The sequence below is a fragment of the Drosophila simulans genome, chromosome 2L (assembly GCF_016746395.2).
Source record: "Drosophila simulans strain w501 chromosome 2L, Prin_Dsim_3.1, whole genome shotgun sequence".
NCBI lineage: Eukaryota > Metazoa > Arthropoda > Insecta > Diptera > Drosophilidae > Drosophila > Drosophila simulans.
This window is the reverse complement of record NC_052520.2, coordinates 18,237,193-18,258,505: the sequence shown is the minus strand read 5'-3', so window position 1 is coordinate 18,258,505 and position 21,313 is coordinate 18,237,193. Positions and strand designations below refer to the sequence as shown.

Sequence of the window (21,313 nt, the reverse complement as noted above, 5' to 3'; positions counted from 1 at the left end):
GCCACAGCTGTGTGGCCTAACCTAGATCCACGTAGACGCTCTCGCCGGCACTCCTCCGGAACACTTTTCCCGAACACAAATTGTGCGTGATATGGAGTCGTTGCTGTCGCCGTTATCAGGAACAGCCCCTAAGGGTTTCCTTTCGCGCTGCAGTTGCTCTGCTCAGTCCTAAAAGGGGCGAGTAATCGAAGGCACACTGGGAAAAATTCGATAGACCCTGAATCAGTCTGTGTAAATTATATTGGGATCAGCGGGAAATCAAAATAAAGCCCGCAATTAAGGAGCCACTACCATTTATGCTTCCAAAGTAATAATTTTGATTTGATCAATCATATCTTATTAAGACCGATTCAAAAAGTTTCATCTTTCGTCAAAGCAATCCTCTTTTTTCGGTGTACCAGCTGGTTTAGGAGTTTCCCTAGGTGATTTTGTGTGATTTTATGGACTTAATTTATTAATGAGCTGACCACGGCGAATTCTTCATTCGCAGCGCCTGATTTATGTGGCATCTGCTGTCAGTAGGAATTTTTGAGGGCCGTCAGGGAGGTCGAATGATCGCTGGGTGCGGGTCGCCGTTTGCTGGTTCCTGGTGTCAAAGGGTTCATTAGCACGCCAAAAGGATATTTACACAGCAGGACAGACGGTGGGCATAACAACTAGCAGGGACCGTGTGACTTATGTAACTTAATAGGCTGATGAAAAATGGTAGAGATTTTTATCACTCGGCATCCAGAGAAAGGCAAACAACATGTGGCAAAGGCGATGTCCCAGTCAAATTGAAGCCACATGTGTGGGTGCACCGAAAGAAAAATCACTGTCATAATTGGACTTATAGTTTGGTATCTAGTCTTTAATACACAATACAATATTTTTATTGTGTGAAAACCTTGGATGAATAACTATGATTTTATATTTGGTAATGTTGATAATTTTCCTAAATTTTCTTCGACAATTTATATTACAATCAGAGATTTTTTACCATGTATGAGACCCCTGCTATCCACAATGAAGATGAAGATCATCAGAGAGCAGCGTCCAAGCACCGCTAAACAAATTGAAAAATTTCAAGTCCTCAGCCTCTTGGCGCTCGCAATTGCTCAATCCGCGTATTTTCGCGTGCTGCACAGGAAAATGAAAATGAAAAGGAAAAGAGGGGAAAACGCGAAGAGCACCCAGCAATGAAAATGAGCAGCCGAAGAACAGAGTGTCATCAGCGGTGTATCAGTGATGAGCACAGAGTCTTTCAAATTTGGTAAAGGGGTGAATGGGTTTTCGGAGAATCATATAGTATAGAATTAATGATGCCAAAAGTTGTGAATGGTGTTCACTTTACCAGCTATGATTCACTTGTAATACCAAGAATATATGACACACAGTAGCATATAGAGGAAAAGTTTTAAAATTTGTTTAGTCCTCTACATAATTATATTAACTATTAGTCTTAAGTTGGTACCTCTTGCATTCTAAGCTCTACTCGCATTATGTAGTAAAAATAAGTTTACTATTATAGCATGAGGTTAATGCTGAAAAAACCATATATGTACATGTACAAGCCATGTCTCTGATTAAAAACTACAATTACAATCGCGGCTCTTCTAAGATGACATCCTTAAAGTACGTAGTTTCTAAAGTCCTTAATGTTAATGATTCATACCGCAGCCAGTTGATTCTCAGACGTATCCCTTTCGCATCCCTTGGCTGCGCGAGCGTGCAGCTCATCACTGCTATCTAGATAGAGATACATATTGGGCCGCGTTCGCGTTTGCGTTCGCGCGTTCGCAGAGCGCACAAAAGTCACTCGCGGGTGCGCCATGGAGTGGTGGCACCAAATCGACATCGGAGCCATCGGCGGCCTTTCAGGGAACGGGAACCATGGGGTCTGGTCCGGGGCTCATTGGGCACTTCGAGCGAGCGCACTACTGCGTGCGGAATTTTCTTTCCTCTCGGCTCAGTCTGTGAGAAATCGTCGGCGTGTTCGGTTCGTTTGCTTATCGGAAAGCGGGAAATTCGGTTGGTTCTTGGCGCGGGTGGCGGCAATCGGAAAACGCGGAAAACTCTGACCGCACGCCCCTTCAGAGTTTTTCCAAACGTGAGTGGGCCAGTGGATATGTGTAAGAAATAGAAACTTAATTTATTTTTAAGTTTCTGGCTTTCCTCCCCATGTTTACGGTCGGCACTGTTCTGTCAAGAATTCCGGCTAAAAACTCATTGTGAATGAAAGCGTTTGTTGTTGTGCGTTTGGTAGATAAATCTTAAAATACGAAAAGATACAGAACTTTGCAAATTGACCGTGAATACCACCCATTCTGATGATTCTGTGAAAATTGCCAAAGGGCTAAGTCAAACAAAGTCAGTGATCTCAACGGAAGTAAACGAAAGATGTGTGCACAAGCAGCTAGGCAAAATTAAATATAAATCATTTAATTTTAAGGCATACAGAGTGTGAAAAATGAGGTGCTGAAATCGCGGACAGAAAGTCGAGAAAATGAATGAATCAAAATTCGGAAAATAAAAATAGTTGCCGAAAAACTAATGTGAAAAACAGAAACTGTGGCCAACAATGAAATAATTGGATTAAATTTAAAATAAATTCATAATCTTGAAAATGACATTCAAGAGTTGGTATCAAAATAAGTTGAACAACAATTAAATATATAAAATCCCTTTGGAAGAAGTATAAAATTTTAAAATTTAAAGTAAAAATTGCTCAACACTCAAACTGTACCCATTTGACTCCGCCCGAGGATATATGCACCAATAAAATTCATATTTGTGACATATGGTGCTGAAATCGCACCAGAGCACAACTCCATTCATCAATCGCAGTACTCGGCGATCATAAATCAGAGTGCCCGAAAAGAGTGTGACTAAATCATCGACTGCAACTGAGATGGAGTAGGAAAACTCCGCACACCTTGGAGGCCTCTTGTTGAGTTAGGAAAGCGTACAAATCGGCGTGGGTAGCGACGCCTACCAATTTTCCAAATGAAAACGCCGTTTTCATGGCTTATCAAATCAATTTTCGATTCGGTGGAGCGGTATTTTGTTGGCCTTTTGTTTTCACAAAAGCTTGTGTGCCACCAATTTTTAATTACCATAAAAAATATAAGCTAGTATGCAAGAACTTTCCCAAAGTGCATGTAGCGGCAGCTGGCAGACTCTGACTATCCGGTAGATACATTTATTAATTTTTATGTTAATGGGGAGAAAAAGTTTGGTCGGAAAGAGGGAACACGCGTCTGTCATAAAATGCACCCTGCCGATTGTCACTTTATTTTTTCGGTTTCGGTGTCGTCTGCAGCGGCAAGGCGTTTCAAATTGTATTTTGACTGCTGCGACGGGCTATAAAAGTATTCGGAACGACAAGAACTTGGGCGGTGCATATAAAAATTAACAAGCAGAATTAGCAGAGCGAACTTAACGAGAACGCAAGACACCACGACTGATTCTCCTGGAGGCAGTATCTGTGCAATTGACCCCATGATGTCGAACCTGCCGCAGTTTCGTGCTGCAGTTTGCCTCGGGAAATAAATGCATAAACATAAGAGAGTCTGGTGCAGTATTTTTAGATACCCCCGGCGTAAATAATTCATTTTCCAGTCACAGTTGTTGACGTTTCGACGTCGCCCGAAGTTTCCTTTTCCCCTGGGGACGTCTCCCTCCGAGATTACAAGTCCCTCTCGATTTGCATTCTAAACTTGAAAGAGTCCTATTTTTGGCCTATGAACGCTTCTCGGCTACCGAAACAAGCCCCATGAACTTTGACTGCTGTTGCAAAATTTTGAACTAGAAATTCCACTTCATATAAGACCAAATCCCTCGTGTTGCTGGGAAAGAGCTTAAGCTGTCCGGCCACTTAAGGCCACTTTTTATGGGCGATCCCCCCCCACTCCGTCACCACCGAAAATACAATAAATTTTACTCAACTGTGCAGCAATTTCCACTGAAGTGGAGGAGCATAGTCGTGCCTCAGCTTGCTGCGGCAGCAACTCAATTAAGTCTCCATAAAGTATCTGTAGATACGCTAATCAATGGTATACATACGTAGCTTCATATGTAACCCCAAAGCATCGGGGTCCCGGGTACTTGAATTTATTTGAGATTTGTTTGGCTTAAAATCTATGGCAATTAAAATAGCAAATGAATGACTGAAGTGGAAGCTGTATATAATAACTGAGGCATATAAAATCAAATTGAGCATAAAATCAATGAAAATAAACATGGCCGAGCCAGCGAATGAAATTATTAAATAACTGGATTAACAAATTATTATAAAGTTGCAAGTGTTAATCTTTTTCCAATATATTATTAATAAATACTTAATGTTAAAATCTAGTAGGTGGCTTATACCCAACTGACCAATTATAAATGCATAAAACGTGCTATATAAATAACAGTGAATATTTAAATAAAAAGGAAAGCAAATACGTAATGCCCATAAATCTATTTCCAATTACAGTGAAGTGAAGCAGTTGCCAAGCGAAATAACAAATAAACGACTAGGCGCATCAGTCGTCAGTGTCCAATGTGTTTATGATAAAACTCGAACGAAATTGAAACGTAATCGGGCGAAAGTTGGCTGCAAAGTGTGCGTCCAAAGGGGCGTGGAAGTAAAGAGGAGCAACCGCTTCAAAGGAAGCCAGTGCGACAGTCAGTCAGCCAGTCAGCCAGTCAGTCGGTGGCAACATTCGAGGTGATTCCCCTTCCTGCATGACTTCTGTCAACGAAATGACATGCAGCATCTGTCTATGTGGCCAGCGGGCCAGGACGTGATGCTGTGCCGCTGTTAGAGAGGAAACCTCGATGTTCCGATGCCTCGATGCCCCCGATGATGCTATTTTTATGAGGCCCCCAGACTACGAAGACGACGACGGATGCGTGGCCCCATGAAAAATCAATTAACACGCAAAATTATTAAAGACGAAAAACAAAGACGAAAACGAACGAAGCGCGAGTGGTACTTGGGGTTCCGGATCTGTGAGTCCCAGTTCCCCATCCTCCAAACCGATCCGATCCGATCATCCTTTCCAGCAGCCAGCAGCACACCAGCGCGTTTATAACTTCAAAGCAGCTGCAACGGAATGTCGCGCCTCCGTGGATTAGGATTCGGATGGCTGTGGCTGGCATGGCTCGCCATATTGCAATTGCAAACTGTCGCAGCCATGAAAGGTGAGTTCGAAAAAACCAAATTTTTAATAAAAAGCAGGTAACCAGAAGCTGCGACACAGAACGTACAGTTAATTAAATGTTACGACAGTCAGGTAGCCAAAGATACGCGCCCCAGAACTTAATACCGCGCATAAACATGAGATTTATCATGGCAAATGATCAACGCACGATTTATGCTCATTACAAATATGGCCAGCCACGAATTGGCCGGAAAAAATAAAAATGAGGTCCAGAGAGGCAGAAGCAGCTGAAGCCAAATTGCATTTACTTTGGCTGCCATCGAAGCCGACATAAATAAAAGTCAAAATAAAGAGTTGCAAATGGTGCAGTGCCACATACATTTTTGTGTTACTCGCGTGCGCCAAGGCGCAGATACAGTGGGGCAACTAAGAGGAATTCCGATCGAAAAAGACAGTATGAAACTTTAAAATATCTAAAATATTTTAAATATTTGGATTTATTTATTTATTTATATTCAATTTTGATTTGTTCTCTTTGTTGAAGATTTACTAGTATTTAAGGAATATTTAGACTGCTTTAAAGTATGAGGATTTTAAGCTTTTGAGTTGTCCTACACTTAAAGCGAAACAATGTGCTCCGCAGCTATTCCCACGAGTATTTTACGGTGACCTGTTGAACTTTGAAAGATTTATGTCAATCCATTTCTCTGACTAATTCGACCAACTGGTCGCTGCCTGCTGTGGGCTTCCTTCCTGTTGCTATCTATCCCAGATATTTTTATGTATAGCTATCCCCCCAGTTTGGCATTCGCAATGCTCCATGGCAACCCTGGCCGGCCCATAAAATCCAACTACTTAACTACAATGCGCCGCTGCAGTGCACTTAACGCATTTTTCACGCTTGACATTTGACTTGGGGCGCACTTTTCTCGTTGTCGTCGTCGTTTCTGCTTCTCTGCTGCCTTTTGTTGTGACTGGCCCTGGGGAAACGCAGAGTATCCGAAGCTGAAAAACTCAAAGTATCTGTGCGGTGCACCGCAACAGCTATCCAAAGTCAGGCGTGCTCTTAATTTTCGTTCTATCAGCACAGTCAGGAGACACACATGTACGAAATATATTTTGGTCTTGGCGCAAATGTGTTTTTAATGATATTTTTAGTTAGCATGTGACGTCACTTGGGGGCTAAGAAGCCAAACGTGAATCATCCGCGGCAGGCGCAAATTGTTTTCCTCGCTTTTTTTTAGTCTGCTTTTTGAATTTGTACACCAAAATAAATTTTCATTTCCAAAGATATAATGCAAGTGTACTGTTTGAAATGGGTTATATATACGTATTATGTTTCTTATGTTCAATAGCCCGAAGTCTTTGTACTGGGATATATCTGCTTATCAAATTTGTTTAAAAATTTGTATTATATTTTTTTAAATATACAGATTTACTTTTTTTGTGTGCATTTAAATATATGTTTTTATTTATACGTGAAATGTAAATCATTTACACGCGCAAAGCGCTGTGCCAAATTTAACATAGACGTGTGTGTATACAAATGTATCTACACGTTTGTATCCGTATTTGTATCTGGTTCGCGCCATCTGCCAAGCTGTGTGTCGCCTCTTGATTATTCATTTACATTTGCAATATAAACATCAACACATGTCCAATGTTAACTGCAGGCGCAGTAAAAAGCGGTTGCCTGCATATAAAATACAATAATTTATTTTGGCGACAATGTGTGTTCTCCTTTTAGATCCCCCTGAGTCATGAGAAAATGTGTCTTTATGACTTGCCGATGCGGTGCTCAATTGTCGATAGTTGAAGCCTACCCATCGCAGATAATTGTGTAATTGAATTTTATGCGGCCCCGGAGTCTAATTATGCTGAAGACGCTGGCGATAGCGATACATGTTCGCCCATTGAAGATTATAAAACAAGGGAAGCGGCAGGGAAATGCCAACTCAAAGGGGTTCTTCAGTACGGTTTTTATTTGATTTAGATTGATCTCTTAAGCCATCCGAGGGCCTTCAGAATGTGGATGCGATGGTGAATGGGGGGAGGAAACTATTTTAATGACTGCTTGGAAGATCGCAGAAATTACTGCAATGATTATGGCCAGCGACAAAAATTTAAGGCGGCTTTTGGGGATTCCTTAGAATGAATATTTCGTAGAATGAAACTTAAATGGGTTTTATCTGTGGGAAATATCTAAGATACAACTTTTTTAGTAAATATTTAGCACACTGAAAGAGAAATCCTAGTTTGTTGGACTTCTGTGAACCGCTTTAATACCCCGATCACCTCAATCTCTTAGCCAATAAAGCATACCTCTTGTGCGACCATCAATTTGCCTATTAACGTCCGTAAGCAGAACTCGCAGCTCCATAAATATTAACTGCACACAGCCAACAAAAATCCACTCAAGATCACGTAATAAGCCCACAAATCACGAGCTCCACTAATAAACTCTGACATTATTAGTGAAATGAAAACTACGAAAAGGAAAAAAATAATTTATAAATTGCCAATGTCAGATAAAGTTTTAATGAACAGCGACTTCAGCGGGCCACCAAAGGAGCATTAATTAAAGACCAAAAAGAGAAGCGAAGCAACGACACGATCATAAAACCTATAGAAACCCGAATAGCTCCAAAGCTATGGGGACACCGAGCGACATGTAACTCAAATAAAATAAACATTGGCCATAACATAAATATTCGCTGGCTACCTAGCCAGCTCCACCGCCGTGCTGCATAAAAGATAAACATAAATTTAGCATTTGATAGGGGAGTTGCATTTGATGTCGGGGGTTTTCCTATGCTTTTCTCGAGTGGGTGGAGAGGTGCCCGGCATCTGTGGCCATAAGTCTTGCGTCGTGTGCTCGCCTCTGAAGTTTTCCCCACTTTTGGACAGACTTTTCCTGATGATGTCTCATTTGTTGCCGCCCGACATTTGGAATGACTTCTGACGCTGATGCTGATGTTGATGCTGATGCTGGGGCTGCTCCGCTCCGACTGCACCACATTTTGTTGATGCAAATTGCATTTATTGTTGAGCATCCAACTTCCTGAAAGGCATGTGTTTGCCCTCACAAAGGGGTGATTATTGCGCGCGAGATTGGCAAGAAGAAAGCAAATTTTTGACAAGCATTTAGATCTTGGGTTGGCGGATTTTCCACTTACAGTCAAATACTTCAGTATTAAGTTTGGTCAATGTCGTCTGCCTTATAGAGGATATATGGGCTTTCAAATGTATATCTAACTATATAGGTACTTATAGTGACTACTCGAGGATTAATAGTAACTTATTCAAAAATTTCTTTTCAATTGCATTACAGATACAGAAACGAAGAATCTTCAAGTTTGTTTGCTGGTTTAATTGCTAATTCTATTCTTGTCATGGAAATATAAACATTTTGAGTTGATTTGACTAGATTTTTAGGCCTTAAAAGCTTTTAAGCACCCATTCTATAAGCGCAACAATACTCTTCTTGAAGGGTATTCAAATGTGCGGTGACGTATTCCGCTTCCATATTCCGTGTTATTGTTTGGCCAGCAATAACGCCTCCGCATCTCGGATCGCCTTTGTTTTGGGTTGCGGCACGCGCATCATCTGAAGATGAAAAAGTAGCATTTACAGCGCAGCCGAGCATTAATGTGGGTCAACTGCCTAGGCCCGCAGATGGGAAAGTGTTTTTCCTATATTTTCCGCCGCTTTTAACGCCTGATTGCTGCTAATTGGCGTCAAAATGGTACGACCCAAGAAGCATCCATAGTTGACCATTTGTTGCCCATTTCGCTTTGTGCCTGTTTATCCGGCAGTCTGGTGCTTGTCTGCCATTCGTATGCAACTGTTTCATGTTTATCCAACGATTTCTATGTGGGTTAGGTCAATATGTCGTCTTAACAGCAACTAAAAACACACAGAAACAAATGGCCAGCAAACATTTTCCCTTTTGCCCGCAGGGTGGTTAGAGAAATTCTTAAAATATTTATCGCGTCCCGCGCAATGTTGAATTCCATGTTTTGACAAATGTTTGTTTCAAAATAATTTATTGCACAAGCGTACGACAGAATGTAGAAAATCATTAATCATGCAATTTTTACGAGGTGGGATTGACTCGAAAGTCAAACGAGAAATGGGAAATTATTCATACAACGTTCGAAGTTGTCAGGTTCTTTGCTTTATTTTTTTGAGATACGAATGTTCCCGAGAAAAACACGTTCGACTCAAGCCCACAACTAATTACGCAAATCAAGATATAAAAGATGGCTCTCAATAGATAGCCTGATAAATGAATGACTGACTGAGTGACCTCGACAGACATTGACTGACAGCCCGACAGCTGATGGCCTGATCTAAAACGATCCACCGATCTGGACAAATTTGTATACGGATTGCAATAGAACGCGGTTGCCAATCAAATTGGCGGCAGCTCTTGCAACATTATGAGCACTGGCCAGTGTATCTGTTTCCATCAGCTGCAACTGTATCCACATCTGTCATTTGATTGAAGTGAATTTAAAGAATATATAATTAGAAGAAATTCAAAAATAAAGTGTAAAGTAAAGTATCCTATATGGAAATTTACAACTTAATCACCACAGGCAGAATTCATAATGGAGTCAACATTATATTTACCTAGAAAGAAGTCTTGAATCTATAAACTATTAAAATTTACACATTTCGAAACATCTTTCTAACATATATCAAAATAAATATATCTGACTTATGCATGAAGTTTTTTAAATTATAAAAATATTTTGTGCGATTTCAATTTGCCCATGCCTGGACATGGACCCACAGTTTCCCTCTTCGGCGATGGCTACGTATCGATGCCGCTGCAGGAGGCCAAGATGTCAACGAACATCCGCGTCAAGTTTCGCACCAGGCAGGAGAACGCCTTCCTCTTCCTGGCCGCCGGACGGACCGACTACTGCCTGCTGCGCCTGGAGAGCGGTCTGATCAGTTTCAGCTATAAAATCGAACGGGATGTGGTGCAGGTGAGCCATCGATCGAGTCTCCTTACATATGAGCGCAATTACAGCGATTCCGGTTACAGCTGCGTTCGCCCAAAAAGCAAAAGCTTAACGATTTGGAATGGCACGATGTGGCGGTGCAGCGGTTCGAGAATAATATCACCTTGCAGGTGGACGGATACATAATGCGCAAACAGCTTCCAGGCGATCTCGCCGCCCTCAATATCCACTTCGGGACATTTCTGGGCGGCGTGGGGGACTTTACGGCCGAGTTCTTGGATGGTGTTATCGGTTTTCGGGGCTGTATATCAGATGTAAGTAGTAGAACTAGTTTTTGATTGCTAATTGCTAATATTTGTGGTATATATTTTTGTAATATTTAAATAGGTCTTTTACAACAACATCAACATCATCAAGCGCGCCAAGGATCGCACGAGTCACACCACCAGTACTGGAGTTGCCTGGACTTGCAGCACTGAGTTCGAAGGGTCCATCCAGGATAGCATTAGTTTCATGAGGAACGATTCGTATTCCCTGATGATGAAAGAATCGCATGCTATGGGAGAAACGTGGGTTCCACGAAATCAAATCTGTTTCTTACCTATTAAATCGTTCTCCTTCACACAGCCTTTCCTTGCAATTCCGCACAATGGCCAGTGCTGGCGTTATTTTCTTCAACGGCGGCTTTGATTTCATTCTCCTCGAAATAGAGGATCAGCACTTGAAGGTGACCTTCAACAAGGCCGGCAGTCTGGTGCAGTTCATGACAAATGAGCACATATCCGATGGCAAATGGCATCGGGTCTTGCTGCGCTATAACGCCGCCATTGCGGAGCTAATCCTCGACGATGCCACGAGCGGTTATCGGGGAACTCACGCTAATGAGACCAAGGCAAGCATAAATCTCGAGAAGAGCGTCTTCTTTGGCGGCGTTCAGGAGGAGATGCGCCGCCGGCTCATCAGCAAGGGACTGCGGATAAACGAGATCAGCTTCAAGGGCTGCATGCGCGACATCCTGGTCAACGATCTTCCACTGGGCTTCGCCGAGATGACCATCTCGCGCAGTCTGGCCCTCAACTGCCTGTGGAAGTATCCGTGCGTGGAGTACAATCCCTGCCTGAAGAGCGGAATCTGCAGTCAGCACGGAGTGGACGGCTTCATCTGCTACTGCGATCAGTCCTACTGCATCAAGGCCGATTTTCAGGGACCTTTTAAGGTATATACAAAATATTCCTTAAAACTACATACATTTGATGTGTATATTAATTTGAAGATACATTAAGAGCTCCTGGAAACTTAGTAATAAGCTCTTTAATTAATATTTATTTTCCTCTCACAGATCTTCACAGAAACCAGTCCTGAGCTAGAGCTCCTCTATGTCTCACCCATGCAGCTTTTAGAAGGTGGAACTGCCTTTCTATCGCCCCACTTCATAGACATTATACTCGATCTGCGACGCTATCCAAGTCTAAACGAGCAATCCATTATTTTCCATGTGGTACATCAGCCGAAATATGGACAACTCTTGCAGTACTCAGCTGAAAAAGCCATATTTGTGCCCTGTCGCTCATTTAACCTCGTTGATTTAGCCACAGATAAATTGAAGTATGTGCACAATGGCCAAGAGAACTTCAATGATCATGCCACGTTGGATATGCAGATCTTTGGGGATGTGCACAAGATACCGGAGAATATATTGGGCAAACATAGGTTCCTTTTACACGCCAATATAACACCCATAAATGATCCACCGCAATTAAGACTGCATTCGCATAAAATCCTGCGAGTGATCGAGGGAATAGAAAGGGTACTGGACGTGGATTTATTCAACATTGACGATCCAGACAGCGAGCCTGGAAATCTGATCTACACCATACTGCCGACCCAGAGTCCTCAGGAGACCTTTGGTTGTTTTATGGTTGGAGGTGCGACCACATCAGCCTTCTCCCAGGCCGAAGTGAATGTGGGAAAAGTATCGTATCTGTACAACTCCACAACAGCGGAATCCTTTAGCTATGAACTGCAACTGCAAGTATCCGACGGCATCGAGACGAGTGAAACTGTTTATCTGCCTGTTTCGGTACATCCGCTGGAGCTTCGGTTAGTCAATAACACGGGCCTCATAATGATCCACAAGAGCTCTTTGCCAATCAGTCCCGCTAATCTCTCGATTGGCACCAATGCTGTAGATGACCACATCGACATTCGGTACGATATCGTTAAGGCTCCACAGCATGGAGTTCTCCAGCGGCTGAGGCAGATTGATGGCTCCTGGGTGAACGTGGACTGGTTCAGCGATAGCCAGCTGCTCCTTGGCCACATTCGCTATCTGCACAGCAGCGATTTTCCCTGGCAAGACGAATTCAAGGTGTGTATGGGGAATAAAAAAATCAAAACACGAGCTAGGCCGTAAATGGGCGGTAAGCCAACACTAGGCTGCATGTTTGGGACAGATGTGAGTTTTCGGGGCCCTTAACTTAAACATAATATTTATTGGAAGTGCCCAATAGGAACTGGTATGTTTTTTTTTATAAGCCGGTGCTTTTTTCCGAAAATAGAAACAAAAGTTTTATAAATTAATAGAACAAACAAAATTTTACACAAACTTATCCAATCTATTTGATTGTTAAATATAGTTTTCCTTTAAAAGTTTTAGTTTCTTTAACTGAGTCCACTTTCCCTGTTAACCAGTGTAGCCAATAAATTTGCATTGATTTCACTTTCACAGTTTATTGCCTCGTTCGGCTTTGTGACCACGCAAACTTTCGACTTCCGCATCACATTCACGCGCCTGCGCATAACGAGCACCAGACCCTCGCAGATATCTATCAATGGCAGCCGGGAGATTCTGCTGACCAGCGATGTACTCTCCTACGAGACCACGCCCATCGGGAGCTTTGCGCGCAGCGTGATCTACAAGATAACGAAGTCAACTCGCTACGGGGGCATCTATGTGGAGGGCTCGCGGAAGGCGGCCAAGAAGCTGGACTCCTTCACCCAACAGGATATAGAGAAGCGTAGAATCCGATATCAAACTCATCACACCAGCTACTCCAGGTTCAGTGATCATCTGGAGTTTGTGGTTTCCGTTGCCGAATGCGATGATGTGGCGGGAGTTCTGGAGATTAACTACAGACCGCCCGATGAGCTAATCAACAAGCTGGGCTATCAAAACCACGAGCCTCTGCAGGTGCAGGAGGGAGAAAGGGCTCTCATAACCAAGAATCACTTTGGCATACGCTTCAACATCTACGAAAGTCTGCAGTTTCAGGTTTCATTGAGTCCGGAACATGGTGTTATATGCAAGTACGATGAACAGACGGGTCTCACCACCCCAGTGGAAATGTTTACATTGGAGCAACTGTTCCGAAATGACATATACTACTGCCATGACGATACCGAATCCACGAGGGACACTTTCGAGTTGCTGATACTCTCGGGAGACGAAACTGATCTTCAGTTTGTGTCCAATATGGAAGTTCACATAAAACTAGTAAACGACAATGAGCCTTATCGCACCGCCATCGAGCGCGTATTCCATGTGGTCAGGAACGGAATCAGGACACTCAATCCCACAGTGCTCCAGTATCTGGATGCAGATGTCAACACCAATCACACAGATATCCACTACATCCATGTGTCTAGCACCAATGGTGCCTTTTACAAGAGTGGTCATTACATCGATAGCTTCACTCAGGACGACATAGCAAACAGGAGAATTATGTTCCAGCACACAGGTGCTGATTCTGGAACTGCGTCCTTTATAGTCACCGATCGTGAGCATGAGGTGAATGGTTTGCTGGAGATCCGTGCCTCAGATCCTTTCGTCTCCATGATGGCAACCAATGCATCCATAGTTCAGGAGGGTAAATTTGTCGTTCTAAAGAACAAAGACTTTATTTTGGAAACAAATTTGGATATGAAACTGGATGAAATCTACTACGAAGTGATTAAACCCCCCTCGTATGGCATTCTCATGTACTTGAGCAGAGCAAATGAGGGAGAGAATGGTACTACGACCTACAAGGCAACAAATTATACATCCCTGAGTAATTTTACCCACTTGGATATTGAACGGGAGAGATTGGTCTACTGGAATACGGAAATCGCATCAATGGATAAAGTTAGGTAAGAAATAGAGTGAATTTTTTTAACAAGTCTTGTTGAATTTATTTTAAATTCACAGATATCGGGTGCACATCAAGAACATTACAGCTGAGGGAGAGGTCATGTTCCGGATTTATCCATCTGCGTATTGGGAACCCCTGCAGGTGAAACAGAATCACACACTTTACGTGGAGGAATCCACAAGTGTACTAATTTCCAGAGATGTTTTAGAGGTAGATATGCTTATATCAGAAAACCTATAATTTCAGAAACTAACTTTCCTTTTTTAGGTGGTTCATCCCAATATTTCCCCCGGAGACATTACCTTCCTAGTAACATCTTCTCCCATGCATGGTTATTTGGAAATGCAGTCCATGTCCTTCGACGATGAATACAACTGCAAGGTGTTCGATCAGTCTTCTGTAAACACAGAAAAAATGTTTTATATTCAAGCAGGAGTTAACCAGTCTACAGATTACTTTGTGTTCGATGTTACCAATGGCATAACGTGGCTAAGGCAACTGATGATAAAGATCGTGATCATACCAGAAAAGCTATATATGCACTCGAATATTATTTCGGTTGTAGAGGGAAAGACTGTTCAACTAAATCCAACTGATATACAGCCCTATTCGGAATACTATCGGGGAAAGATTCTGGAGTACATAGTGACCATTACACCGAGTTCTGGTCACGTTTTGGCTGGTAACTCGAAGGTCAAGAGGTTCACTCAAAAACAACTCGAACAGGGTAGCATACAGTATGTGCACAATGGCAGCGAAAATGCCACCGATAGCATTACTTTGGTGGCCATGGCCAGGAACAAGGAAAGTGTTCCTTTCGAGCTGGAATTCGCCGTGGTTCAAGTGAACGACGAGGAGCCCATGATGGTCACCAATACGGGCCTGCAGGTGTGGAACGGCGGACGCTATGTCATCAAAAATACTGACCTATGTAAGCTGAAAAATTATTGTTTTACCTAACTTAAAACTAAATTGTTATGATCTTTTTCAGTGGCTCAAGACTACGACACTCCACCGGAGAATCTTACCTTTGTGGTGCATCACATATACGGCGGCTACTTGGCAAGGAAGGCAGCACCTCACCAAAAAATCGAACAATTCACCCAGGCTCAAATAAACCTCGAAGAAATATATTTTATGCACGACTCCAACTCCAGGAGAAACGAACTATCCTTTGTGGTAACAGATGGGCTATTTAACACCACCACCCAAATGTTGAATATTGAGATCAAGGCGATTGAAATTCTGGCCGAGCACAATGAAAATCTGCATGTTTTTCCCCTAACCAAAAAACAAATTCTGCGTGACTACTTGCACTTTAAATGTTCAGATGAGGAACGAGAGATTAGATATAACATTACGGTTCCTCCAAGTCTGGGTCGCATAGTGAATGAGTTTATAGATAATGGTTTCACAAAGGAAGTCAGTGAATTTACCCAAAACGATGTGGACAATGGGCATATATTCTACGAACACACAGCTGTTATTATGGAGTTCAGGACCAATGATTCATTTTACTTCGATGTGGTTGCTGAAAGAAGCGATCGTCTATTGAATCAGAAATTCAACATTGAGATATCGGTTTCCTCAGGAGGCTTACTCAGATTTCTACCAGTTAATAAGCTCAATGTAGACGAAGGCGGTTCGGTGCCTATTAGGTTGGATTTCTCAAAGATCTTGGAGTATCTGAAAACCAAAGCTGGCATAAATAACCCTGAGTTGTTCATAGAAGCCATCCAAAAACCCACACACGGCAATATTGGTCTGGGTCATGAGTTCAAGCATATGCAGAGATACCACCCAAGCGATTTCTTTACTAAGAAGGTCTACTACATACACGATCATTCGGACACATTGGAGGATACTATACTCATGTCGGTTTACCTTACACAAGGGTGAGTCTTCCATAAATTTCACTTAAGTAAACAGTTATTGTAATAAGATACTTTCTCTTTTTCAGGAACATTTTTCTGTGCAATTTGACAATACCCGTTTCCATCAACCCCATTAACGACCAACCCTTCCATTTGATCACCCACCTGCCCCAAATGACTGTCGTTGAGGGTGAGAATCGGACTATCACCAGAAATGATTTGCTAACCGAAGATGCAGATACACCTCCTGAAGAAATCATATACGATGTGATGAGTGGTCCTACTTTGGGGGTACTTAGAAAGATCACAAACGATGGACGCCCTGAGGATCTATTGGCTTTCTCCAATCAGTTTACCCAAGCTGATATTAACAACGATCGCATTGTATATGTCCACTTTGGAATGCCACAGTCCACGACGTTTTGCTTCACCGTATCCGACGGGCAATCAAATCCTGCATACGAAATATTTACCATTAAAATAGATTCAATTACTCTGCAACCGGCACCACTGCAGGCACCAGTGAAGGTTCAGCAAGGAGCTACTACTTCACCAATGAGATTGGATCATATCGGTGTGTCCACAAACGTGCATATGGAGAGGTTGTCTTACAACGTCACAAACTCGCCGCTGTATGGCATTATAGTATACAAACATCAACCAACTTTGAGGTTCACGCAGCAGCTGTTGGAAACATCACAGATAAGCTTTATGCAAACGGACCTGAACCGCTCGAATGACTCCTTCCAGGTGAGTGCCTATGTCCCGGGCACCAATTATGTTGCTCAGGTGGATGTGGTGATGGAGGTGGAGCCTGTAATACAAATCAATGACATAGTAATGAAGGAAGCTGAATCCTCGGGTGGTAAAATAAAGCTTATTACCTCTTTGGACAACGATAATCCTCTGTCGTTGAAACTAAATAAATTCAACCCCAAGTTTGTGATCACTAGAATGCCATCAACTGGGCAAATCAGAAAGATAATCCGAAGCACGGGACTCACAACCGATGGCCAGAGTGACAGATCCACGAATATATTCTCTTATAAGGAACTTCGAAGTGGTGTCGTCTACTTTGTGCCCCATGAATCCGTCGAGGAAACAGAAGCTGATAACGACAGTTTCGATTATCAATTGCTCATCAAAACAGTTCAGCCGGCACAGGCCACCGTATCGATTGAGTATAGAAGTCGTGTTGAGGAAACCGAGACGGTTCATTTGGGCAGTGCAGGATTATCCATAAACTATTTAGCCATTGGATGTGCCATATTTATCCTGCTGATCTGCCTGCTAATCGTGCTGTTGATATTGAAGATCAGGAAACTGAGAAAGCACAAGGCAGATATATCCAAGGATCAGCCGCCGGCACTTCCGTGTCCACCAGACTTGACTTCTGTGAGTCCGCAGCACCACCTGCATCATCATCATGGCCACCATTACGCAAGTTCCGAGGCGGATTCCGTGCCGGCCACTGGAAATTCAACACCGTTACCGGGTTTCAGCAATATACCCCACTGCAAGATAATACCCGTGGAGTCGTACAAACATGAGTATCCCGATTACGATCCCGATGAGGAGGAGACGGACGATCAGTGCGATCCGCAGCAAATGATGCTGCCGCAGAGATATAATCCTTATCACCTGGAGCACGATGCCTGGAGTTCGTCCTGCGATATGGCGAATGATTTTGCTGGCTATGCCTCTGTGCCGCAAAGTATTTCCGGATCGGTCAGCTCACCGCCATCGGCCCCGCCCACAAATCCACTACTTAGGCGGAATCAGTATTGGGTGTAAGGCATAGAAATAAGCTCTGCAATAATGGGATCAATACAAGAGTTTCCAATTCGATCGGAATTAGTCCTATGTTATTTATTTAAGTATAAGCTTACGTTTAAGGCTGATTTATGAGATTCGTTAGGAAAAGTGAAGCATTTTATATACGAAAACATTAATTATAGTTTGGAAACAAGCACACATACATATCTGGCGGGTCATATACAAACGATTAGCATTAAGGACGAGAAAAAGAGTTATACTCAAAAAGCCAACTTAACTTAGCCTTAGAATTGTGTTTGCCAACGTGGAATACTTTTTACAATAAATGACAATACCTTTAAGCGTAATTCCGTGTCTTATTTCGAAGCTCAAATAATTTTCAGGAATACTTATTTCGCATTCAAAATTATTTTACCGGATGGAAGTGTGTTGAGAAACGTTTGTGGTGAGTGCGCTTGTATTAGTTTTCCCCCATATTACCATATTACCATTTTACCAAACTTTTTCACATTAAAAATTTAATATGATAATAAAATGAACATTATGAATATATTTCTTAACAGTTACAAATATATCTCTTCATTCATAGTTGTGATGTTGTAAGTATTATCGTTTCTTTAAGGAAAATATTAAAGTAAGGAGTAAAAGTATTCTTGAACAATTCATTCATTTACAAATAATTTCATAAATATCCAATATAAGTTTTCAGGGCCGCATTGGATTATCAAACATATGCCCCAACATATATAAACCTGTCACTTAACGCGTACAATCTACAGATATGTTTATGTATTCTATATTGAAAGAAGACTTCTTGCTTAAGAACTATGGAAAATATCACTAGTTTTAATGTGGTGCACATTTTGCTTTCGCTGGACTGATTTAGAAGTAAGAATTTTCAAGTACTTGTATGGCCTTAGAAAGCGACAGGAATCGTCGCTGCTGATGGTTTCTCGGAAACCGGCGTTACGACCATGGCCTGATTATCGTATCCGTATCCGATCTCTGTCATAACTGTTGTGGGCGTGGTGCTGTTTTCCGCCGGATAGCGAGTGCTCACCGGCGTTGTCATAGTAACAACGGAACCCTCGGCGGCACCTGTAATAAAACATTGCAGTTATAAAGTGTACATTGGGAAAACCCGGACAGGTAGATCCTTTCACTTACCTGCCACACTGTAGATCTGTGATTGCGCCCGCTCAAGGTCGCTGCCAGGATGGTTAATGGCATTCAGGTTCTGTATGGTGGTAGCATTGAGATCCTTTCCATTTGCAGTTGCCGGATGAGGGTAGGCCTTCGATTGGAGACGGCGCAACAGCTTCTGGAAGCACCGGTTGCCTATCAGCCATCGAAGGAACTGGAACGCGCAACGAAGCGCAATCAGGACGAGAAGGATAGTCAGCAACAAGAGGATCAGCTGCTGGGTATTCTGGATGTCCAGCATCTCCGCTTTTAACGGCTCAAATGTCTTGTAAGCTGTGGGATGATAAAGAAATCAAATAATATAGCTACTATTATCGCTTTAAGTAAATAATAATTTATAAAGCACGGAAATGTTTTTGATAACTCAATGTACATAGTCAGATAAAAATTGCAACTGCAGTTATCAACTGGATATATCTTATTAAATAAACTCCCTTTCAAATCTTTTACACTAAAAAACTATTCTAAAGCTAGTTACAAGAAATCGTATATATCATAAATATGTACATAATATAAATATATTTAGTCAACTCATTGGTGATGAGTTAATCACTGTAATTGAAATACAATTGAATCCGGCTGGAAAAACCTGAACTTGCATAAAACCCGCCAAATTACCCTATGGATAGTGAGGTAATCTGAGGTAATCTTTTGGGAATCTTTGGATTCTACTTGCCTGAACATTCCTTGGCGCACAGAAACGCATCGTAGTTGTGGGTTTGGTTATTGCAGACCTCGATGCATGGATGACATCTCTCAGTTGCAACATAGCAAAATTCATTGACCGGATGACAGATCGCGCCATGGCAATCCTTACTCTCTCCATTGGCCGCAGCTACCAATGAAACACTTGGAATCAACGGAACCCCACCAATGGAGAGCGATAGGGCACTCAACTTCCTGACCGACATTTGAGGTATTTTATAATGTGTGCTTAATTTACTTGTTATGGCTATTTGGCTTTGTAGCGAGTTCGTTCCGCTAAGTTTGATCGAAGTTTACATCAGCACAGTTACAACTTTTTCCTCCTTGGAAGGTTTTTGTTTTGTTATTTTTAAACGTATCCAAAGTATGATTCATACACCAGTAACGCGGCCCAGACGCTAACTGACTAACTTCTTTTTAATTGCTGGCTTCTGGAGTCTGAGTATTTTGCGTTGCCCTTATACGTATAAACACATGTGTATTGGTGCAAACGAGTTTATCTTGGCCAAGTTTCACAGCATTTTTCATAATATTCCTGTTAGTTTCTCCACACTTTCACACTTTTTTCTAGGGGATTTCAGGAGACTTAATTTTTAGGCTTATTTCTGTATTTTGTACACCAATATTATATGATTTTAATCCGCTTTTTAACTTTAAACGTTTTCAGCCATCGTTCAGCGACGCGTTTTGAGCCACTTTCAACTCGTTACTGACTGGAATGCCTCGATCGCTCGCTGTTACCAACAACTCAGCACTCGCACCGAGGCATCTATCTCAAATACACACTCATCCGCACCGTGACTTGACTTTTGTTTACCTTTTTCACGTCGATTGTAGATGCAAAAGTATCTGTATATCTATGCTGTGGCAAGTAATACAAGTATTTGTGTGTCTGCGATCGACTGTTTATTTTGCGCTTTGAGTGAAATACTCCCGACTTCGGCATACTTTGAACCCGGCTTCAGTTGCTTAATTTTCGGCTGCGATTTGACTTATAAAAATAAATAACAACGAGGAAGCAGAGTCTCAAGAAGTATTTTATAGAGACTACTTGCTCACTCACTTTATTAACCACGTTATGAATTAAAATTGCGCACATTTTCCACATCTTCATAAATAATAAAGTGTTTATTGAAATTCCCAGTATCCCAATATAAACTTTAAGTTATTTTTTTTTTACAAATTATTATTATTTTTTTTAAATTTGTATCATAATACCTTATTTTTACAACTAACTTGCAGTTTATTAATAATAATAAACATAATAATATTATTAATAAACAAGTTTCTAGCTACACAATTTTTATCTAATTAAATAGGATTTTGGAATTTTTTAAGTGTAGCATTTGTTGAGGATTGAAACCCTGCTTAGCTAACACAATGGTGTATGTCTTTACTAAATAGCAAATAACATATACATAAATAAAAGATATACAGAAATTCGTTTTTCCCAACTGATTTAGGCAAATCAAATAAAAATAAAAAACAATATTTACAAATATATCGTTCAATGAATTTAGAAA

General features: G+C 41.7%; 2 protein-coding genes across 3 annotated transcripts; one reads left to right on the top strand and one right to left on the bottom strand.

Annotated features, from left to right (window-relative positions):
* The first annotated feature begins 1,778 nt into the window (after window positions 1-1,778).
* LOC6732680 (chondroitin sulfate proteoglycan 4) lies at window positions 1,779-18,229 on the top strand. 2 transcript variants are annotated; one of them, XM_016178139.3, is made up of 12 exons: window positions 1,779-2,111; window positions 4,460-5,169; window positions 9,930-10,126; window positions 10,186-10,416; window positions 10,490-10,671; window positions 10,730-11,318; window positions 11,442-12,470; window positions 12,831-14,230; window positions 14,289-14,442; window positions 14,500-15,163; window positions 15,224-16,127; window positions 16,193-18,229. In XM_016178139.3, the coding sequence occupies exons 2-12, from the start codon at window positions 5,082-5,084 to the stop codon at window positions 17,898-17,900; spliced, it is 7,146 nt and encodes a 2,381-aa protein (XP_016025401.1). In that variant the 5' UTR covers window positions 1,779-2,111; window positions 4,460-5,081; the 3' UTR covers window positions 17,901-18,229. The 2 variants fall into 2 exon arrangements, with proteins under 2 accessions (XP_016025401.1, XP_016025402.1); XM_016178140.3 differs by having other exon boundaries at window positions 1,780-2,089.
* LOC6732678 (protein grindelwald) lies at window positions 17,943-20,582 on the bottom strand. Its single transcript, XM_016180334.3, has 3 exons — window positions 19,762-20,582; window positions 19,050-19,358; window positions 17,943-18,980 (listed from the first exon to the last, which is right to left on the bottom strand). The coding sequence occupies exons 1-3, from the start codon at window positions 19,994-19,996 to the stop codon at window positions 18,799-18,801; spliced, it is 726 nt and encodes a 241-aa protein (XP_016025400.1). The 5' UTR covers window positions 19,997-20,582; the 3' UTR covers window positions 17,943-18,798.
* Between the last annotated feature and the right edge of the window lie 731 nt (window positions 20,583-21,313).

What these genes read in the sequence shown, in the direction of transcription:
- LOC6732678 (XM_016180334.3), bottom strand. Translation starts at nt 19,996, where the DNA reads ATGTCGGTCAGGAAGTTGAGTGCCCTATCGCTCTCCATTGGTGGGGTT. An exon ending in GTGCGCCAAGGAATGTTCAG is followed by an intron (nt 19,359 to 19,761) that starts GCAAGTAGAATC and finishes ATCATCCCACAG; the next exon opens with CTTACAAGACATTTGAGCCG. An exon ending in ACAGATCTACAGTGTGGCAG is followed by an intron (nt 18,981 to 19,049) that starts GTAAGTGAAAGG and finishes GTTTTATTACAG; the next exon opens with GTGCCGCCGAGGGTTCCGTT.
- LOC6732680 (XM_016178139.3), top strand. Translation starts at nt 5,082, where the DNA reads ATGTCGCGCCTCCGTGGATTAGGATTCGGATGGCTGTGGCTGGCATGG. An exon ending in AACTGTCGCAGCCATGAAAG is followed by an intron (nt 5,170 to 9,929) that starts GTGAGTTCGAAA and finishes ATGGACCCACAG; the next exon opens with TTTCCCTCTTCGGCGATGGC. An exon ending in CCTGGCAAGACGAATTCAAG is followed by an intron (nt 12,471 to 12,830) that starts GTGTGTATGGGG and finishes TCACTTTCACAG; the next exon opens with TTTATTGCCTCGTTCGGCTT.